General features: G+C 31.1%; 3 protein-coding genes and 1 long non-coding RNA gene across 5 annotated transcripts; 2 read left to right on the forward strand and 2 right to left on the reverse strand.

Moving 5' to 3' along the window:
- The first annotated feature begins 4,354 nt into the window (after positions 1-4,354).
- Positions 4,355-6,193, forward strand: LOC137836815 (zinc finger AN1 domain-containing stress-associated protein 12). Its single transcript, XM_068645564.2, has 2 exons — positions 4,355-4,539; positions 5,445-6,193. The coding sequence occupies exons 1-2, from the start codon at positions 4,432-4,434 to the stop codon at positions 5,913-5,915; spliced, it is 579 nt and encodes a 192-aa protein (XP_068501665.2). The 5' UTR covers positions 4,355-4,431; the 3' UTR covers positions 5,916-6,193.
- Positions 5,263-8,537, reverse strand: LOC150027826 (uncharacterized). 2 transcript variants are annotated; one of them, XR_016520607.1, is made up of 2 exons: positions 8,396-8,537; positions 5,263-7,822 (listed from the first exon to the last, which is right to left on the reverse strand). It is a non-coding gene; the product is annotated as an uncharacterized LOC150027826 (long non-coding RNA). The 2 variants fall into 2 exon arrangements; XR_016520606.1 differs by having other exon boundaries at positions 5,263-7,890; positions 8,396-8,532.
- LOC137836816 (zinc finger AN1 domain-containing stress-associated protein 12) lies at positions 8,523-9,674 on the forward strand. The gene is given in 3 exon segments (XM_068645565.2): positions 8,523-8,654; positions 9,094-9,458; positions 9,460-9,674. Coding segments are annotated over 3 exon segments (582 nt in total). The 5' UTR covers positions 8,523-8,546; the 3' UTR covers positions 9,569-9,674.
- Positions 9,675-9,951: 277 nt separating this feature from the next.
- On the reverse strand, positions 9,952-14,916 carry LOC137836817 (ferredoxin thioredoxin reductase catalytic beta chain family protein). The gene is made up of 6 exons (XM_068645566.2): positions 14,539-14,916; positions 13,850-13,962; positions 11,254-11,303; positions 11,043-11,114; positions 10,316-10,376; positions 9,952-10,176 (listed from the first exon to the last, which is right to left on the reverse strand). The coding sequence occupies exons 1-6, from the start codon at positions 14,630-14,632 to the stop codon at positions 10,132-10,134; spliced, it is 435 nt and encodes a 144-aa protein (XP_068501667.1). The 5' UTR covers positions 14,633-14,916; the 3' UTR covers positions 9,952-10,131.
- Between the last annotated feature and the right edge of the window lie 6,602 nt (positions 14,917-21,518).

A 21,518-nucleotide genomic window follows, 5' to 3' on the forward strand; every position in this document is an offset into this window, starting at 1 on the left:
TAAGCTAGCTTCTGTCTTACTTAACATTTACAACCTATAAAGACATTATCACAATATATTTTAATTATTGGGTGGATCCACACACACCACGTGATAAACCTAATAATTCATGTTTCAATTAAAAAGAAGATATGGGAGAAAAGCCATGACGTTTTGTTTTCGGAAACTAGTTTTGTTCATCCTCGGACTGGGACTTACTACGCCTTACTCCTTTGGGTATTTTGGTCTGAAATTTTTACCAGACGTTCTTCACTGTGTCTACTGAGTTTTTGCTGAGATTTGAGCCCCAGATTCGTCCCACAAGATTGGCAATAAATTTTTTATTCATCACTGCCAGGACTGAAAGGAAGGTTCGCTTGTGTGTGAAACTGTTTGATTTTTTTCGTGGGCGAATACTCATCCGTTAGACCTGAAATTTGTCGCGTTTTGTCCCAAATTCAGTGGATATTCTTACGTGAAATTTTGGGAAAATACTATTTCGGTAGAATTTTTCAGAAATTTTGTGCAAACCAAGGCTATCATATACCGAAACTTGTGAAATTTCGCCCTACTTTCTGAAACTTTATTTTGGGTCCGTACTGCGCTGAAAAAATTCACACAAGTACTTTCGTATGTTGTGTGCACCCAGGTAAGGAGGCACGTCCATAAAAAAATCACAAATAGAAGATATGGGGGAGAAAAGCCGGGACGTTTTGTTTTCGGAAAACCAGTTTTGTTCACCCTCGGTCTAGGACTTACTACGCCTTACTCCTTGGGTATTTTAGTCTGAAATTTTTACCAGACGTTCTTCACTGTGTCTACTGAGTTTTTGCTGAGATTTGAGCCCCAGATTCGTCCCACAAGTTTGGCAATAAATTTTTTATTCTTCACTGCCAGGACTGAAAGGAAGGTTCGTTTTTGTGTGAAACTGTTTGATTTTTTTCGTTGGTGAATACTCATCCTTTGACCCAAAATTTGTCGCGTTTGGTTCCAAATTGAGTGGAGATTCTTACGTGGAATTTCAGGAAAAAACTATTTCGGGAGAATTTTTCAGAAATTTTCTGCAAACCAAGGCTATCCTCTACCAAAACTTGTGAAATTTCGCCCAACTTTCTGCAATTTTATTCTGGGTCCGTATTGCACTGAAAAATTCACACAACTACTTTCATATGTTGTTTGCACCTAGGTAAGGAGGCACGTGCATAAACAAATCACAAAAAGAAGATACAGGAAAGAAAACCAGGACGTTTGTTTTCGGAACACCAGTTTTGTTCACTCTCGGTCTAGGACTTACTACGCGTTACTCCTTGGGTATTTTGGTTTGAATTTTTTACCAGACTGTGTCTATTGAGTTTTTGCTGAGACTTGATCTCCAGAATCGTCCCCCAAGATAGGTAATAAATTTTTATCCATCACTACCAAGGCTGAAAGGAAGGTTCGTTTGTGTGAAATTGTTTGATAGTTTTCGTTGGTGAATACTCATCCGTTTGACCCAAAATTTGTCGCGTTTTCTCCCAAATTTAGTGGATATTCTTACGTGGAATTTCAGGAAAAAACTATTTCGGGAGAATTTTTCAGAAATTTTCTGCAAACCAAGGCTATCCTCTACCAAAACTTGTGAAATTTCGCCCAACTTTCTGCAATTTTATTCTGGGTCCATATTGCACTAAAAAAATCCACACAAGTACTTTCATATGTTGTTTGCACCCAGGTAAGGAGGCACATGCATAAACAAATCACAAAAAGAAGATACAGGGAAGAAAACCAGGACGTTTGTTTTTGGAACACCAGTTTTGTTCACTCTCGGTCTAGGACTTACTACGCGTTACTCCTTGGGTATTTTGGTCTGAAATTTTTACCAGACATTCGTCACTGTGTCCATTGAGTTTTGGCTGAGACTTGAGCTCCAGATTCGTCCCACAAGATTGGAAATAAATTTTGTATCCATCACTGTCAGGGTTGAAAGGAAGGTTCGTTTGTGTGTGAAACTGTTTGATTTTTTTCGTGGGTGAATACTCATCCGTTTGACCCGAAATTTGTTGCGTTTTTTCCAAAATTCAGTGGAGATTCTTACGTGGAATTTCAAGAAAAAAACTATTTCGGGAGAATTTTTCAGAAATTTTGTGCGAATCAAGGGGAACTTTTTGCAATTTTATTCTGGGTCCTTATTGCGCTGAAAAAATTCACACAAGTACTTTCATATGTTTTTTTTTGCATCCAGGTAAGGAGACACGTGCATAAATAAATCACAAAAAAGAAGATATAGAAAATAAAAGTCAGGACGTTTTGTTTTCGGAAAACCAGTTTTATTCACTCTCTGTCTGGGACTTACTATGCCTTAGTCTTTGGTGTGAAATTTTTACGAGACGTTCTTGTTCTCCTTCCCTTACATTATTATCATCAATCTTTTCCACAAAATAGTGGCTATGAGATCATCAGAAAATCACCATTGTGTTCATCATGTCAGTTATGTGAGATACCTGATTTTTTAACTATAATAAAGAGAGAGAAAAAACATCTTTCTATGTTAGTTATTTTTATAATCGACATAGTTAAGATTTTCTATTTTATGTTAGTTTTTTAATCTGGCATAAAAAAATATTGGAATAATGAATCTTATTTAAAACATGATAAGAAGGATTTATATCACTAATCTTTGTCATTAATTGTTTAGAGCATAATGAGATTCATATAAATGATTATGTTAGTTATATAATCAATTGTCTATTTTTATTTATTTATTTATGCGACAATGGGATAAGCCATTAATATTGAGATTAATATTGAAATGTGTTATGTGTGGTTAATAATTATTATTATTGATAAATGTTGTGGATAAGATTGAGGGAGGGTATTATAGTTAATTTTTATTTTTTCCATTTAAGTAGTTAACAATCTATACTAGTGAAGTAATGATACAAAATATTTGTATTTAGAAGAAATGTGTTCTTTTCACATTACATATAAAAAAAACATATCGAAAATAGAAGAAAAATCAATGAATAATAAATTTGTGATCTTGTGTTTTATGATTGATGAATTGTATATATTATATAATAGGAGAAATAATGTTAGGGACTCCATTTTTTTAAAATTATTGTGTCGTTATTATCTGGCTGCGACATTTTTTTTTATAAAAATGAAGTTACTAGTTTTTACTATGTTAAAAAAATGTTTAACTTAACTCTTCTTTTTCTCTAAGAAAAACTTTTATGTTATATCAAATACTAAGAAATTTGATTCTTTTGTAGTTTCTGTTCTTAATATTGAAGTGCTTTATGAAAAAAAAAATATTACAGACTTAAATTGGTCAGATATTTCTTGTTAAACATTGCACTTCAATATTGTTGAAATATTATATTATTGGAGATTTTATATCAATTAAAAATAAAATTTAATTATAATATAGATCATTATAGTTTTGTGAGGTTTACTATAATATAAGATCCAATTTATTTATAGTCTATCCAATTAAGTGCTTTGTAAACTATTATATTATCTTTATTAAATTCTTATTAGACAACTTACTAAATACCTAATTTTAATGAAGATGAGTTAAATAAACTCATTTACCAAGAAAAATTAACAAATATTATTATTAAAATTAACTTTCTTTTTAAATATCAATAATTGAATTATTATGAGACAACAATAAAAAAAAGTCTAACTATCTTTATGAAAATGACATACATAAATATTCTAATAATTTGTAACATCTGCACTTGTAATATCTCTCTAAATTTAAAATATAATTTCTACATCATGCTTTACACAATTAAAATATCTTTTTTTTTTATCTTTATATTAAGGAAAGTATAAGCCTTTTATTTGTATTTTTATAACCTTGTATGTTAAAATTTACTATTTATATTAATTTTAGTTTTATAATATTTTAAAAATTAGTTCGTGTTTTACAAATTTAAAATTCAAAACAACACATCATATACCAAAGACTAGATCTCACTTATCATAACTATATTTCCCTTTTCTCAAACCTAACCCTTCTCTCTTCTAAGTCACACAATGTTATAAGTAAAAATAAAATAATAATAATAACATTATTTTTTGTTATCAAATATAAAAATTTCAATATATAGGTATACAATTGAAATTATGTCTTGTAACTGCTTATTCTTTTATTATTTTTTTACCCTTATAAAAATAACTAATTTTTTTGATTTAATTATTTGAAAAAAATCACTCACTGTAAATATTAATTACTATAATAAAAAATAGAAAAGAGTAAAAAAGGGAAAAGAAAATACGATGGCGCGTATGTAGCCGCCAGGCTGGAAGTCTAGAATGTTCTTTTTGTCTCGTAATGGCTGACTTAAGCTCCAAGCTATTTCCAAACCTATAAATACCTCTCTCCTTTTCTTCTTCCCCAATTCATTCTCTTCAATTTTCAGTTTTCGTTCTTTCGCAAAACTCAAAAACCCTAACAATATTTTCATGGCATCAGGCGGAACCGAAGCCTTTCCCGATTTGGGTGAACACTGCCAGCACCGCGATTGCCACCAGCTCGATTTTCTTCCTTTCACCTGCTACGGTTGCCAAAAGGTAATTCCTCTTTCTCTTCTTCTACCATCAAAGTTAATTGCAACACTTTATTTAACATGTTTAATTTCATTATTCGATTATGGTTTTTGCATATTCAGAAATTAATACTCACAACTTTTATATACTAAATATGGTTTTTCAGTTCTCAACGTGTTTTTTTTATCATGTGCACCTATCAGCCTTTTGTTTTTTTTTTTTTTGTCGAAATAGTAAATCTTTTAATATTCTGCGTGTATAATTGTTTGTAGGAAGTTTTTTTTCGGGTATAATGGAAGAACCTTTAAATTCAAATTAATCTCTTAGATGTGATACTTATACAGCAACCAGAATGTTGTTGGGGATCATCAATAAATGGAGGCTATTACATATAGCAGATTACTGTATTATTTGGTTATTAATTTTTTTGCCCACATTCCATTAATTTCGGATAGATTTTCAATAAGTATTCTTTACGTTTTAGAAAATTTCAAAAGGAATGGGAAGTGACCCAAGAAATTTATAGGTGCAGGAATAAACCACCCATTTGGTGTTTTCATTGATCTGGTAATGTACTCCCGCAATTGGGTTACATTCTGTTAGATTGTGTATATAAAAAGGGTAATTTTGATGCAATAGTCTAGTTGACACTGATTTCTGTAGTTAAAGTGTATTTTTTTTTTTATCTTGGGTTGCATACTTTTTCATATAAAGTCTTGTTTTTGGCTGATAAAAAAATACAAATAATTCATAAAACAATATATACATACTTTTTTTGTGACTATCTCTTTCTATTACAATGACATGCAATAAATTGTGTTCAGAAGATGTGGATCAAACAAGAAATTTGTTGTACGGAAAATTTCTCTTAATCTGAGATGTTTGTAAACCGTCAGGCCAACAACACTAACATGCCTGCAATTTGACAGGTGTTTTGTTTGGAGCACAGATCCTACAAGTCCCACGCATGCACGAACTCCGATCACAACAGCAGAAAAGTGGTTGTCTGCGAAACGTGTTCCATGTCCATTGAGACCACCGGCTATGTTGGACAGGACGAGGAGGCAATCTTGGAGAAGCACCTCAAGTCTGGTAATTGTGATCCCACCAAGAAGAAGAAGCCCATTTGCCCTGTCAAGCGCTGCAAGGAGGTTTTGACTTTCTCCAACACCAGCAGCTGTAAAACTTGCCACATGAAGGTGTGCCTCAAGCACCGTTTCCCTGCTGATCATGCTTGTAGCAGAGGAGTTTCAGCTTCTTCCTCATCCTCTGCTGCTAATGGTGGATGGAAGAATCGGTTTTTGGCTGCTTTAGTTTCAAGGACTACACAGGAATGTGCCAAAACTGGTGCAACTCGTTCAACCTCTCCTCCTAGCACTCCTTCTGTGAAGGCCTATTGAATGCTAATTGCTTTCATATGATTTCAGAGTGGTTTGATGGCAATGTTGTAGCATGTTCCTTTGCAATTTGAATGTTCAAATTTACAGCATAAACTACTATACGGTTTTTTTTTTTTTTTTAATTTAGATCTCGTGGTAGCACACATCATTGTTCCCTTCTAAACTAAACCCATAAATACCTTTTCAATGTATATCCTTGCTTATGAAAACAAATACTAAAAGGTTACATACTATTCATGATGGTTCTGAAACTTCTTTAATGTATTAGTTTTATCTCATTATTATTTCTCACTTATATATGTACTATTTATATAACTGTCTCTTTACACCAGAGTCATTGGTTGTGTTGGTTTTCCAGATGGTAAAGATATGATATGAAACTAGTAAAGATATGATATCAAACAAAATCACAAATTGAAAATCAACATCCAAGGGGAGTAAACTTAGGGCTTATGTTTTTCTCATCCATGTTTCTTGACTAAAACAACACAACATGCAAGGGCTTTTACAGCATAAAAATAGTCCAGTGCAGATATTTTTAGTAAAACTCAAAACAGTAAAAATTATGCTACACCAGTAAACAAATATAATCCAAGGCAGTGAGGTTTCAAACCTTGATACAATGTCCTCACAACAGTTTTTGGCCAACTTTATTTGAAGCTACCTTATTGAATAAATAGGTATTTACAAGATAAATAAGATCATGTCTATATTGTTCTGTGATTAGTTTGTTCGTAAATATACAATTGTAATTTCCTATGAAGAAAAAAAATTCCTTGAGTTGAGTTGTCTTTTTTCTTTGGGTTGATATTTGTGCTGTGTGCTGATTTCAAAATATTAATCCAAAATGAAACTAATTTAAACAAGCATATGCCTGAATTGCAATAAAACTTGGTCGTTACAATGGAAGGAACTTCAAACTTAATAACATGTGATCAAAGAAGGCATATTTCTTCCCAGGTAGTAATACCAGATATACGAATCTTTCTCATGGGAATGAATACAAGGGAAATTCCAAAATATTCCCAGATGTTCTTTGGATATTGACAATATGAACTTGCAAATATAGTTGTTTGCTGTTATTAGATCAACTTATTTAAAAAAATAAGAAAGTTTAACTCTGAAATTAGAAGTTTCCCTGTGGATTTACCACTTCAACAGCCTCCTTTTGTCTTAACTGGGCTGATCTTTCCTACAATGCCCTCCTTATTGCTTCCCAATCTGCTCCTTTGATCCATTCATATATTGAAGACAGGCCATGTTGTTTCTTCTTCCTATTATAGTACAGGGCTAAAGGGGGTGTTTGCCTAAGATGAAAAACAAATGCAGCTTGTAAACCAAAAAGTATAAAACTACCCTAGAAAATCTTGATTTAAACAGGCAAACATGAACATCTAAGACAAAAAACTGAGGTTGATTGACTAAAATACATAATCAACCAAACGATGTTAATATTTAAGACCAATCATCAGCTTCCTAAAACACATAGCTATTATTGACACCTCCCAACATTTTCAACCCAAAGTGTTTCTCTACCGGTGGGGACCGGATGATTTCGGTATTCAGTGCCGACTGACCGACATGTTAAAATACATTAAGGTATAAGGATGGTTAACAAGATGGTTAACAAGGCTATGAAAAATTAGGTAATACATCCTTAATCATGTTAATCTCTGTCCAACATAGAGTTCATCATAGTAGTATAAATAGGCACAATAACCAAAACAAAGATACATCATTATTATGCATCTATTGCATTGAATACCAAACACTTACTTTTGAGCATCGAAATATCTTTTACATGTGTCTTCCTGCTGAAGGTACCGAGCCAAAAGCGAAGGAAGGAAGTAGAATCCGACGAAGCCAAGGAGATAATTGTTCCACTGTAAAAGATACTCTCGGCCCCTCTATACAATAACAGATTCAAATTGAATAGACGAGGGATTGGAGGGATGGGGGAACCTATTTATGAATCCTAATAGTCATAGTTTGCAAAGAAAACCTCATACATAAGCTTGTTTCTAAGAACCGAGAAGAAAGAGAAAAGAAACTAAATAGGATTAATAATATTCTCCTTCCTGAGCTTTCTTGTTGATATTAACAGTGACTAGAGAGTTGTAGTATGTGACATCTGAGAGTGAATACAAGTTTTTCGTGCCTTCATTATTTGAGAAATGGAGGAATACCTTTGGTGTTTCAGTGCAATTCATGTCATTCTTTTAGGATCTGTGATCCTTAGGTTAGATTGGAGTGATTCCATTATTAAAATCATTTGAATAGGATGGATATAGAATACAAATCACTTTACTAAAATACAATTTTGATCTTCCTTTTTTTAATCCATGATTTTTTTAATAGAGTTATTTTTTTAATAATTAAGATATTAATATTTACTTACATGTCATATACTTTTATCTAACCAAAAAAATAAACAATGACATATAATATATATATAGGGAAAAAAAAGAAAAAAAAAATACCATGGCGTGTGGTCGTCGTGTTGGAAAACTCTGAATCCGCGATTGCTTCTAGAATCTTCTATTTGAATTCACTGTGTTATATTGAATATTCTTCAAATTATTCATCAGTTTTTCGATCTTTCACAAAACTCAGAACCCTATTGGTATATCCATGGCTTCAGGTGGAACCGAAACTTTTCCAGATTTGGGTAAAAACTGCCAGCACCGCGACTGTAACCACCTCGATTTTCTTCCTTACATCTGCGACGGTTGCCAACGAGTAATTCATCTTTCTCTTCTCATCGCTTCCAAATTGATTACAACACCTTGTTCATCGCTTCTGCAATTGAAATCCTTTTTTTTTTCCTTAACAATTAACCTAACAATGGATATCTGCAATCAAAATATCGGTGCCCTAAAGGCAAACTTTAAATAAATGAATAACTTTTTAAAAATTTACTCACTGTAGAAAGAGATAGAATTTGTTTAAAAAATAGAGAACTGTTTATTTTATTAGAAAAATAACTGCAAACAAATGGGTAGATTATATTTAATTATTTTCAGTCAGATTAAAATTGTAAGAAAGTAATTTATATTGTAAATCAATTTATGTTTAGTGGCATTGACCCGTATTTTATGTTGATTAATAGTAATCTCACAGTAATCTGAAATGGATGAAAACAGTGACATGGGCAGCACTAACATGACAACAATGGCAGGTGTTTTGTTCGGAGCACAGATCTTACAAGTCCCACGCATGCCCGAAATCAGACCTAAGCAGAAAAGTGATTGTTTGCCAAACATGTTCTATGTCCATTGAGACCACCGGCTACGTAGGACAAGACGAAGATGCAATCTTGGAGAAGCACCACAAGTCTGGGAACTGTGATCCCACCAACAAGAAGAAGAAACCCATTTGCCCTGTCAAGGGGTGCAAAGAGATTTTATCAATATCCAACACCAGCACATGTAAAACTTGCCACCTGAAGGTGTGCCTCAAACACCGTTTTCCTTCTGATCATGCTTGTAGCAGAGGAGTTTCAGCTTCTGCTTCAGCTTCTGCTGCTGATGGTGGGTGGAAGAATTTTCTTAGCTGCTTTTGTTTCAAAACAGAACAACAGAAAAGGCCATAAACTAGTGCAACTCCTTCTGTTAAGGTCCATTGAATATATTGCTTTATGTTATGATTTTTGAATGGTTTGATGGCAATGTAAGATTATTTTACTGAATGTTCAAAATTACTTCATAAAATACAATATTGGGATTCTTTTTTTATATTTAGATCTCATGTAGTAGCATACATCATTGCTCCCATTTAAACTGATGTCATAAACAGCACCTTTGCAATGCACATCCTTAGTTATCAGCAGAAATACAAAAAAATTGGCCTTATTTAATGGTTTATCTCTTTCAGTTCATATTTCTCGCTTTGTATATTACTTGTCATATTCCTAGTTAACGACAGATTTCTATCTGTTTACACCAGATCCATTGGTTGTGTGGGTTTACATGATATGAAACTGGTGAAATCGTAGCTGCGTTTAGCATGCGCAGCAAAAACTAAATAAAAGAAATGATGAGGTGAATGAAATATGTAATAGAGAGTAAGATAAGAATGCAGATAGAGAAATTACAAATGAGTTTTAGTAAATACAAATATAATACCTACATATCATTACACCTTTCTTTTGACTTGTCTTTGAAAGCATACAGCCCGTAACAACTAACAAGTAACTCAATACACAATATTCTGGGTGTTACATATTAGCTGTTGATTCTTTAATTTCGTCCAATGTGATAGCCTGCAAGGCAAGAAGACGAATTTAAGAGGAGAAAATAGTATGTTCTAATCAATTAGGTCTGTGCCGCTAAATGAAGGAGATAGCACTTTCTGCTAACAGGGTAAAATTACAATTTGAAGAAATTGAATTAAAGAATTACCTGTTCATCGCCAGCAAAGTCGTTATCGGGAGTGAGAAATAGCATGCAGTGGCATTCCTTCCTATCAAACAAAGTCACGAATTGAAAATCAATACCCAAGAGGCACAATTTAAGACTTAAGTTTTTCCTCATCCATGTTTCATAACCAAAAACAATACAATATATAAGCGTTTTCATAGCACAAAAACAGGCCAGTGGAGATATTATTTAGTATATAACTCAAGAATCAAAGTTACACTGCATCTGACAAAAATATAAACAAAGGCAGTCAGGTTTTATACCTGATAACAATATCCTCACAACAGTTTTTAGCATACTTGCTAAACAAGCTACCTCTGTTCAATAGGTATTTACAAGATAAATAAGATCATGTCTACAATGTTCTGTGACATGGTTCTTTATGCGTAAAAGAAAAAAAAATAAAGGTTAAACAAAAATTCCACATTGGTAAAAAGTTATCAAGGGTACAGACAAGTCTCAAGCTTCTGGTATTATAATCAATGCATATAACATCTGCCAAGAATAATGGGTGCCATTGTGCTATTCTGATTTCAAAACATTAATTATACGATACAATCCTGAATTAAAATAATGGAAACAAACATAAGCCTGAATTGTCATAAAACTTGGTCATTACAATAGAAGGAGCTTCAAACTTCATGAGACTGACATCAAAGAAGGGATATTATTTTCCAAGTAGTAATACTATACTAACAGATACACATACCTCTCTCTCATGGGAACACAAGGGCAATTCCAAAATCCTTGTGCAGCCTCAGCAGCTTTATCGTCATAATGCCTAAAATACAATGATTTTGTTTGGGCTTAGACTTGGAAAGTTAGAAGACATCAATACTGATCAAAGTATGCAGCCACACTGCCAGAACTATACTATGAAGACAAATTCTGCTTGACAAGCTAAAAGAACAAGTATCTACCGGCAAGGGCACAGTGGTGCACCCAATGAATCTTTGTGGTCAGCCAACCCCTGTATCAAAATAGAAATAATATAAGGAAGAAAGGTTAATTAATCAAGAAAATTACTACGTCAGTCTCCAATTGAAGTAAGTTTTATTACTGAAATATAATATAGTCCATCAGATCACAGTCTGTGAAACTCTTTCTCAAACTGTGTAACTTCATTCCAACATGTCAACTTGGTAGTTCAATTTTTCCATTCAAGTTATTTTTCAGAAAGGCTTAATATGACCTCGAATCATATAATCTGAGAAACTCATTTTCCGACTCGCTACATTAACTTTATTCCGAGTTAATCTCCATCGTCCAAATTATTTTTCCTTTATTTTCCATTTGCATAAAGCCTTTATATGATCACTGTCAGAATGTACCTCAATTTTCACAATTAGTTTTCAACTGTGCGGATTCTAGATTAGAAATGTGATCTTATGCATCAACAGTAATAAATGAGGCTTGATAACTTATTTGGCTGTCTATTCTAAATATTGCGCATTTCAAACCATGCAACCTACTGAATTTCAGTTCCAAGTTCATTTCTTAGTAATTTGCTGCCCACCACATGCAAAAGTTGCATTTTTGTATAAAAAAGATGAAAACAATAATTTAATCAGGTGCATTAAAACCAGAAAGAACATTTATGACAAGGGGCATAAATATGATAATGTTTAAAACGAACTATAGCGAGATAATGCTTCTTTACTTTTTCTCTTACGCACTCAATATTTGGAGTTGGTGGACCTAAATAAACGGAGAGAAGTGTCTATTTTCTATTCACAAAGGATTCAAATCAAAGACCTTACTTTACAGGAACCAAGATCCTTGCCACTTAGACCAGCAAGGTCTAGCTGAGAATTTTCTGTTTTTAGATTAATAATTTAATAAAAAATATCAAGTTTAGTAATTAAATGCCAAAATATTTTTATATAAAAAGCAACGAGTGTTTTGGTGAAAATGTTTCCAAAGTAACTCTGAAATTCAGAGGTTGCCCTGTATATTAAAGTGGAACAGCAAGAGAGAAAAAAACACAAACACAGTAGTCACAAGGGTCCCAAATGCTGACAGAACTCCTAGCCTCTAAATTAACTCAACAATTGCCTAAACCATGGCCTAATCCCTTGTTCCCCCACAGACCAACTTCCTCACATTTATCCCTTGATGATACCAGAATCATTCCTCCACCAATCAACACATGCCATCTTCCCTTTAAAAAGACTGTCTTTTCTCACTGTTGCAGATCTTTTCTGCAATCCCCTCTTTATGTCCCCTCTCCTCTACATTCACACCAATCTACTCCTTTGACCCATTCATCTCTGTTGAAGCCCATTTTGTTTCTTCTTCCTATCATAGTACTAAGGGTGTGTATGGCTAAGAAAAGATAAAATGAACCATGTAAACCTAAAAAATACAAAACCAACTTAGAAAATCTTGATTTAAAACAGGAAAATCGTGAGCATCTAAGAGAAGGAAGGTGAAGTTGATTTTCTAAAATACAAATTCAACCAAACACTTATTTTCTATGAATTTCTTCTTAAATGCAAAAGAAAAAATAATTAACTATGAAATATGCACAAAATTTACAATACTTGGAAAACCCCATTAGAAACATACTATGTTAGAACTTATAAAACTTTAACAGGTAAGATTCATCTTAATAAACAAGATTTAGATTGACACCTCCCAACATTTTCATCTGAAGTAAATTACGTATCAATGACCTCTACATTCCAAATGTTTCAAATTGGATAGATGGGGGATTGGAAGGATGGGAAACCTATTTATGAATCCTAATAGTTATAGCATCACAAGAAAAACAAATTACTAACGGAAGGAATATATTCCAGCACAATTTGTAGTGTTAAAAATGAATTCGACAATCAGGTTACAGGAGTAATGCAGGAAGCACCAAGTATCATAGGTATCACAACTTATGATTCATGATTCGAATAGTAAAATTCGATATACTTAAGCTACCTAATAATTTAAATTATAAGATATATTTTAAATAACTTTGTGTCTTACTATACATGAATGAATCATTGATATATAGTGTGATTGATTCAAATTATCTGATTCAACAATTCATTATTTTTCTTATTTTTACACTTCTTTCCCCAATTCTCATAAAAAAATTGAAAATTCATATAAGCTTAAATTGCCAAATGAAGAAATTGAATAAACACTTGTAAACTTACCCTATTTGATTATTACAAAACTTTATTTGTCACTCATTGATTCAATGCATGTACCCTAAATCCTAAATCGTAAACACAAGGCATAAAAGCCCAATTCATGATGAATAACTAAAAAACATCCTAACAGTCAATATGAATTTACTTTGAAATGCACCAATGCCAACAATAACAAACCGCCAATGACTTTCACTTCTTACGAAATTGCACAACTTCCTCATGTCAAAAGACTTGCTGTCTCAGAAGGATCATACTATAAGACGTTGTTTGGCAATACTCTCTAATCAACTTAAAAGGTACTCTACGGATAAAAATAACTAAAATTCATATTAATAAGCAAATAATATGCCAAAGATAGAAACTGTACCTTGATGACAACTGCAGTTACTCCCTTGTCAGCACAAAAGTATGTTCCTGACTTACGAGCGTACTGCTCTGAGAACTTCCTCATAATATCAACGGATTTATCAGAAGGTTCCGCTGAAAGAACAAGAAAATTATTTCAACTGAAACGCAATGTTAACAAATCATCAAATTGAAAGCAAACAACTGCAAAATTACGCAGCAGAATTAAAAAATTGCAGACCCGGTAATAAAAATGAAAGCAAAAATAAATTAAAAAAAAAAACAAAAAAATGGTAACATAGTTTATCAAATTTAGTAAATATAAAAAAAAACATGATTTATTTTATAAACACGCCCACAATCTACCCACACGCAGCTGATAACCATTTGTTCTACCTGTTCCAAGTTCTGTCAAAATCCAACAAGCTTTCAAATTTGAACAAAACGAACCTCAACCCCAAAACCCAATTCAAATGTTACCAAACTCTCCCTATAATAACACACAAAGGGGGAAAAAACTCGGAATTTCAGGATTTAGTGAGTGAGCATTTCCACAAACACTTTCTGGACAACGCAGCAATGAAACTACACATACATTAGAGAAGAATTGGGGCACATAAACACACAATTGCGGCGTTGGGAAACGATTCCTATGCAATTGGGTACTGAAAGGGGGAGAGAGAAAGTGCACTGCATTGGAATGAAATCTACCTCGGGCTCGAACAGTGACGGGATTGCGGTGGCGGCGGAAAGGGGTTGCGACGGAGGGAACGCCAAGGGAGAAGGCGGAAGCTTGGGTGGTCATTGGCGGAGATTTAGTTGAGCGAGAAAAGGGGGAAGATTTGTTGTGGCTCCCAGATTGTGTGAGAACGAAAAACCAAACCAAATAGTATCTGTGCTCTGCGTTTTATATGTTTTTATCTTTATTATTTTAGGTAAAATATATTAATTAATTTTTTTTTTTATGTTTGATCCATGCACATAAAACTTAACTTCTATGACATTATTTTAGTTTTATATGTTTTAGAACATGTTTGGAAAGCTAGCTAATTAGTTAATTTTCAGAAATTCCATTGCAAAATGAAAAAAAAATGTCCAAAAAATGAAATTATACACACTATTATAAGTGATCTCAAATTTAAATCTTTATGTTAATATCTCGTTTGTTCCTTTTTTTTTACAAGGTTGTTTTTTTTTTGTTTTTTCTTTGAAAATGAAAGGAATATAAGATTGGGGTACAATTTTATTTATTTATTATTATTATGGAATAAAAAAAGTTGGAGAAGTGAGTGGAAGCCACTCATTGTGAAAATATCTAAATGGTTGTTGATGTTGAAGGTTTTGAACTTCCAAATCCAACCATTGTTCATCTTTGCCTCTCTTCAATTTCTTATCCACATTCCACCTCATCACCATTTGGATCACCCCAAACTTAGATCCTACTATTACTCCTTTTATTTTTAGTTTATGTATTTTTTTTTAATTAGTTTCATTTTTTGCAAATTTTAGGAGGATTTCATGATTTTCTTTGTTTTAATTCACTTCTATCTTTTTTTGTTTTTAAGAAATTTGGATAACTTATGTGTTCTCAAACTTTACTATTTTGATTATACAGAAATAAAATAATTGAAACAATATTTATTGCTTTCTTTATTCAAGAGGGAAGTATGATTAATTTACTCAGCTAATGTGTATTTTTTTTTTGGTTGGGTTCATAGTTTAGATTTTTGGCTGAAAATACCCACTATTTTTCTTTTAGGAGAGATCATTAATAGGTTGGTACATTATATGATCATTAATAGGTAGGGGTGGCAATGTGGGTTGGCCCGCCCCGCACTTGATCCACAAAAAGTGAGTTGGGTTGGTCCGTCCCGCATAAAATTTGTGGACTGATTTTTCTAATCCGTCCCGTATAAGGATTGGCCCGTGGGCCTGTGGGCCAACCCGTATAAGAAATATTTATTAAAAAATAATTTTTTAAATATAAATTTTGATTTTTTTTATTTAGATGCATTAGGTAAATGGTTTCATAATATTATTTTCATGAAACATGCATAATAACATGTTATTAAAAATTTTGAAATGTAAAATATGAGACTAGATGAAAAAAATATAGGGCTGTAGAAAAACAATTATACATTTTAAAGTTATGCGGGTCAACCCACTCCGCCCTGCACTTGGCCCGCGCGGGCTGCAGGTTATGCGGGACGGACCTAAGCGGGTCAACTGGTTGAAATAAGCAATCCGCCTCACGTTTTTTGCAACGAGTCACGGGACGGCCCGCATGGTCCGCCCCACTTTGCCACCCCTATTAATAGGTTCGTGTGTAACACATTAAAAAGCCATCTTCTAACGTATATCACAACAAAACCACTTAAAAAAGCTTATGTCTACGTTTAGTTTTAAAAAAAAAACATTTTAATATATTCACCTTACTTTTTTTTCATTTCTACTAATCACAAATTTGCCAAAACATAATTCCTTAAAATTATGTTGGACTAATTATAAATTTTAATTATTTATCTTTCCAATTCACTGAAAAATAGTTTCAGCCCAATAGTATTTTTTAATTCAAGAAGGTTAGATTTTCATCCCCAAGAATAATTTCGTGAAAATATAGCAAAAAGCATTCACAAAAAACATTGTTTATTATAATCTCATATTCTAAAAAAATTAAATATGAATAAATATTCATAAACTATATTTTTTTATACCAAACACCTTAAAAAATCACTAATGGAAAATCAAACTTGCTACTTATAGGAAGACCTATGACCAACTCCTTAGGGTTAGAAGCATGTGGTTTCTTCAAATTTGGCACACTGATTTGTAGTTTAAGCATCACAAATTTAAATAATTCAATTATCTCCAATTACAAATCAACAATTAAGTCTAAATTCTATCAAAATTTTGAACATGTTTAACATTACTAACTCTAAGATCTAGAACAGTCTCAGAGCAAAATTTCAAGCACACTTTCTTGGAAATTCGTGTTAATATGTTTTATTTATTTTTTATACCTTTGACTTTCTTAATCAAGATATACAGTGAATGATTACTCTTTAACATACTAATTAAAATTTATTTAAGAAACTATTATTTTCGATAAATATTTTATCTCACAAAAATGTAGAAATTAAACTGGCGACTATTGTTTAAAAAAATACTTAAAAAAGAAATATGATTATCTATTAATTATGATATGTACATTAGTTTAGTGTTTTTTTACAAGTATCATTGTTGAATTGATACCACTTTTTACTTCTTCCAGAAAAAAACATTGAAATTTTTTCACACACATAAATTTATAAACAATAAGAAAGTAAGATACTACTTCAAATTTAAAAGTTTAAGAAAAATAATTTTTTTAAGTATTTTTATTTATATATTACTCATTTTACAATTTTTACTAAAAGTAGAACTTCTATTCACATTCCTTATTTTCCAAATCATACCAATTAATATTCAGAAACCTTGACTTGACCCAAGTCAAATTTTCAAAATAACCTTTTTCCTCATGAAATATTTTTTATAATTTGGTTATACGAGGTTTAGTTATACTTAATTTTATTTTTACTGTAACATCATAATTTATTTTAATAAATTTTTTAAAATTTATGCAGATCGTTATGAAACTATCCACAAACATCTAATTTTTACATTTGAAATATTTATTCTAAGATAGTGTGTTAAAGATTTTGCGTTGACTAAAAATAAAACTGATTTTATAAAACTAATTTGATATGTTAAATTTTGTGTGTCGACTAAAATTAAAACTGATGTTGTAAAATTAACTTAAAGTTAAACTCCATTTCCTAATATCATGTTAATTCAAAATATTAGTTGTACAATATTATTCTTGTGTTTGAAAAAGCTAGTACCAATATTAAACTATTTAATTATTATTACTACTATTTACTAGTAGCATCTTCTGTATAAACATCATCATTTTGGCTTAAATAATATGCAGAATCAGAGAACTACTAGAATGAATGAATAATTCCATTAATATCTCAGATAAATCTCTTGTGAATAACTAGTAATCAGATAGACACAACAATAGTTCTTGAGATAGACTCTAATATTTATAAAATTTGGATTTAATCTTAACTAAATTTTGCAAAATCAATCTAAATTTGAGATTTAATCTGAATTAACTTTTATGAATAAATTGTCTCTATTATTTATATCCTATACTTTTACTAAAAAAATCATAAATTTTAAAAATTAAAATAAATAATTATTATTTAACTAAAATAAAATCAATTCTTTTATAAATTTTAAAAAATTATAAGTATGAAAAAGTAATTTTTATTATTAATAAAAATTTAAAAAATATTTTTTAAATTAGTATGCTATCAATATTTTAGCTACTTATTATTTTATAATCAAAATTAATTTTTATTAATTTTATAAACTAATTTAGAAATTAAATTATTAATAGTTAAATTAAAAAAATATTTTTAAATTTTTATTAATAAATATAATGATTGTATTTCTATCTCTAAATTTAGTTGCTATTTATTTAGATTTAGATTTAGTTGCTATTTATTTAGATTTTTCTTGTTGTAGTGTTTGAATATATATATATATATATATATATATATATATAAATTGTGAGGTTTTTATTAGGAGACTCTATTTTCAATAATCTGAGTATTCAAACATGAAATCTTGCTTGAAGATATATACTGAGCTAACAACCAGTTAATTTGTATACTATATTTGATAAAAAAAATTTCTTCTTGTTTAATTCAAATACTGCATAAATATTAATAAGAATTATCACTTGATTTATAATATAAAAAATACGTAAGAGAGAGAGAGAGAGAGAGAGAAATAGGGTAAAAAGAGTAACAAATGCAATGCATATAAAAAGTAATGAAAATAAGGAAGAAGTAAATGAATGAATTAAAAACACACTGTAGCTGAATGTGAAGAGACATGAAAAACTCAAGGTTGAAATATTAAAAAAATTGTTTTGAAATTGTAAGAGAATAATTACGAATGCATCAGAGTTAAGTATTAATGACATGAACGAATTTCGAGAAAAAGGAAATCATGAAGATCATTAAATTGCGTAGATGTCATTATGAAGCATGCAATATACTGCTATATAACTATAGTATAACTATTCTGATGCATTAATTATAATGCAAACATAAAATAAGTACATCATTCAATCAGTTTTAACTGTATAAAATTTACAAATTCGACATCAACATAGTAACATTTGAACAAACAAAACACCATCGATCGATCTGGTTGTTATCAGTCAAAATATACTCAATGGATCTTCATTTCAATGCCTTTCAAAACCATTCAGAAAATGAACCTCACTGGTAGAGATCAAGTGCAAAGAAAACCTAAGCATAATCAAACGGAAAATTCTAGTAATCACACAAAAAAATCACACTAGCTAGGAGAAAAAAGGGTTAGAAACTTTTGTAGAACTTCAAGAACGTGTATCAATATCAGATGTTCAATATTGTTCTTCATATCCATCTGATTTTCCAGATAAGTAATCTCAGATATTAAACTGTAGCCAAATCCATGACATAGATCTAACAGAAAATTGGAATATATAACACATGTTTTCTCTTACAAGCTTAAAAAGTTGAAGGGATGAACATAAATATTTATGAATAACCAAACAAATACATAGAGAAACAAGAGAGTTCATACAAAAGAAGAAGGAAAGAAAGTTAAACCAGAACATATATATATATATATATATATATATATATATAGTAGCCTAGCTGAAAGCAACAAAGATCAACATAAGATAAGAAGCTCGCAAACTTTTCACTTTTGATCACTTTTCAGGTACAACAAAACATAAACCCTAGATATGTAAAAACACGAGAGAAAGGGAGAAAGAGAAGAAACCCACATGAAGGAAAAGGGTTTGCAAACTAAAAAGTAAGAACAGTAAAGTAGAGTAGAGAAATCAACTTGCTTGATGAAGCAGGTTAATTAATGATCGGACCACAACGCTTGATTCCCCAGAAAGAGAGAGAGAGATGAAGAAGAATGAAGAGTAGTAGCACACTTTCTCCAGTGAGAAACTAGGAAGAATAGTATGAGAGAAGAAAGTGATGGTGTTGGATGTAGCTCAGGCTTTCTCTTGTTGCTGTGATTTTTTTCTTCAACCAAGAACAGCAGCAACAACAGCAACACAAACACAAACACAAGAGAGTGTGATTGAGATCTGGTTGTTGTTGGTGGTGTTGTGCTTCATTCCCTTGGCTTTTTTCATGACTATGGTGAGGGGGAGGAAGAGGAGGAGGAAGAGGAGGAGGTGGAGGAGGAGTAATAATGATGGTGGTGGGTTTAGGTTCGTGGGGTGGTTGAGGGCTAAGGAGAAAAGAAGGGTGATGGTGATGATGATGTGGGCACAATGATGGCGATAGAGAACATAGCAGAGGGACATGATGATTTGTGGCGTTGAAACAGAGGCAGAAGAGACTCTTTATCTTTCTATCTTTCTATCTTTCTATCTTTCTATCTGTATCAAATCTCTGACATGTTAGAGAGTTGGATCCATTTATGAAACCTATGTGCTTCATCAGGGCTACCATCTACTACACTAATCTATTCTCTACCACTCTAAACTCAAATCAAAATAATCACAAAATAATATATAATTTTTTACATCCAGTAGATACTAGAATCTTGAATTGTATATAAGTGGGTGCAAATTTCAATTTTATAAATTAATTTTATAGGATTGAATTAGACTTAAAGTCCACTTCGTAATATGGTATCAGAGTCATTTAGGATAACGATTGTTTGTATTAGGCCTATCGTATCACCCTTTATCGAACCGCTATCGAACCATCCATAATATATAATCTCACACAAATTTACAGTTTAAAATCCACTTTATAATAATTTAAAATATAAAATAAGAAAAATACCTTTTTAATATTATCAATTAAAAGTTGTATAATACAACGTATTTTCAATGACTTTTGTCTTCTAAGTGGAAACCCTTGGTTTACCTTTTGCATGCGTGGAAAAAAGAAGCAAGAATTATGGAAAAAGTTTGCGTGTAACATGTTCTTGCTATGATTTATGCTTATCAAGTTTTCAATTAACCATGGTCAACAATTTCTTAAGCATATATTTTAACTTTTTCTTTCTAGATTTGTATATGCATAGTTAACGTATCTTTAGATTTATACATGATTCTCGTAGTTCTAGTGTATTTGCAACTCTTTTTAACTTTAACTTATTAAAAAATATATATTAAGACTAGTAATCATATTTAAAGTATTCTTTAGTTTAAAATTTAGTAATTCCATTCACTTTTGTCTTTAGAGACCTTTTTATAAATTACAAGAAAAAAATAATTTTTTTTATCTTTTATATTAAATTTTTTTAAGCATCTAGAAACATAAATTTGGAATTTCTACCACTGAAATGTGATGTCATAGAATAATTATTAAAATAAGTAAAATTTTAAAATATTATTAAAATAAATAAATAGTATAAAAAATATTATTTTAGTTAAAATTTGAGTATAATAAAATCGTCTTATATTAATACGACTTCTATTTAAATATATATTGAAATTATGTTGTTTTAGCACAATTTCTTTATAATGTGACATGACTTATTTTTTTAAAATTTTATCTATTTTAATAATTAATAAGTAAAATTATGTCTTTTTAATAAAAGAATTCATA

The sequence above is a fragment of the Phaseolus vulgaris genome, chromosome 4 (assembly GCF_051622355.1).
Source record: "Phaseolus vulgaris cultivar YP4 chromosome 4, ASM5162235v1, whole genome shotgun sequence".
Taxonomy (NCBI): Eukaryota; Viridiplantae; Streptophyta; class Magnoliopsida; order Fabales; family Fabaceae; genus Phaseolus; species Phaseolus vulgaris.

Excerpts from the sequence above, each read along its gene's own strand:
- LOC137836815 (XM_068645564.2), top strand. The coding sequence starts at position 4,432 with ATGGCATCAGGCGGAACCGAAGCCTTTCCCGATTTGGGTGAACACTGC. Across the intron at positions 4,540-5,444 it reads CCTGCTACGGTTGCCAAAAG|GTGTTTTGTTTGGAGCACAG; the intron begins GTAATTCCTCTT and ends GCAATTTGACAG.
- LOC137836817 (XM_068645566.2), bottom strand. The coding sequence starts at position 14,632 with ATGACCACCCAAGCTTCCGCCTTCTCCCTTGGCGTTCCCTCCGTCGCA. Across the intron at positions 11,304-13,849 it reads TAACTGCAGTTGTCATCAAG|GGGTTGGCTGACCACAAAGA; the intron begins GTACAGTTTCTA and ends ATTTTGATACAG. Across the intron at positions 11,115-11,253 it reads GCACCACTGTGCCCTTGCCG|GCATTATGACGATAAAGCTG; the intron begins GTAGATACTTGT and ends ATTGTATTTTAG.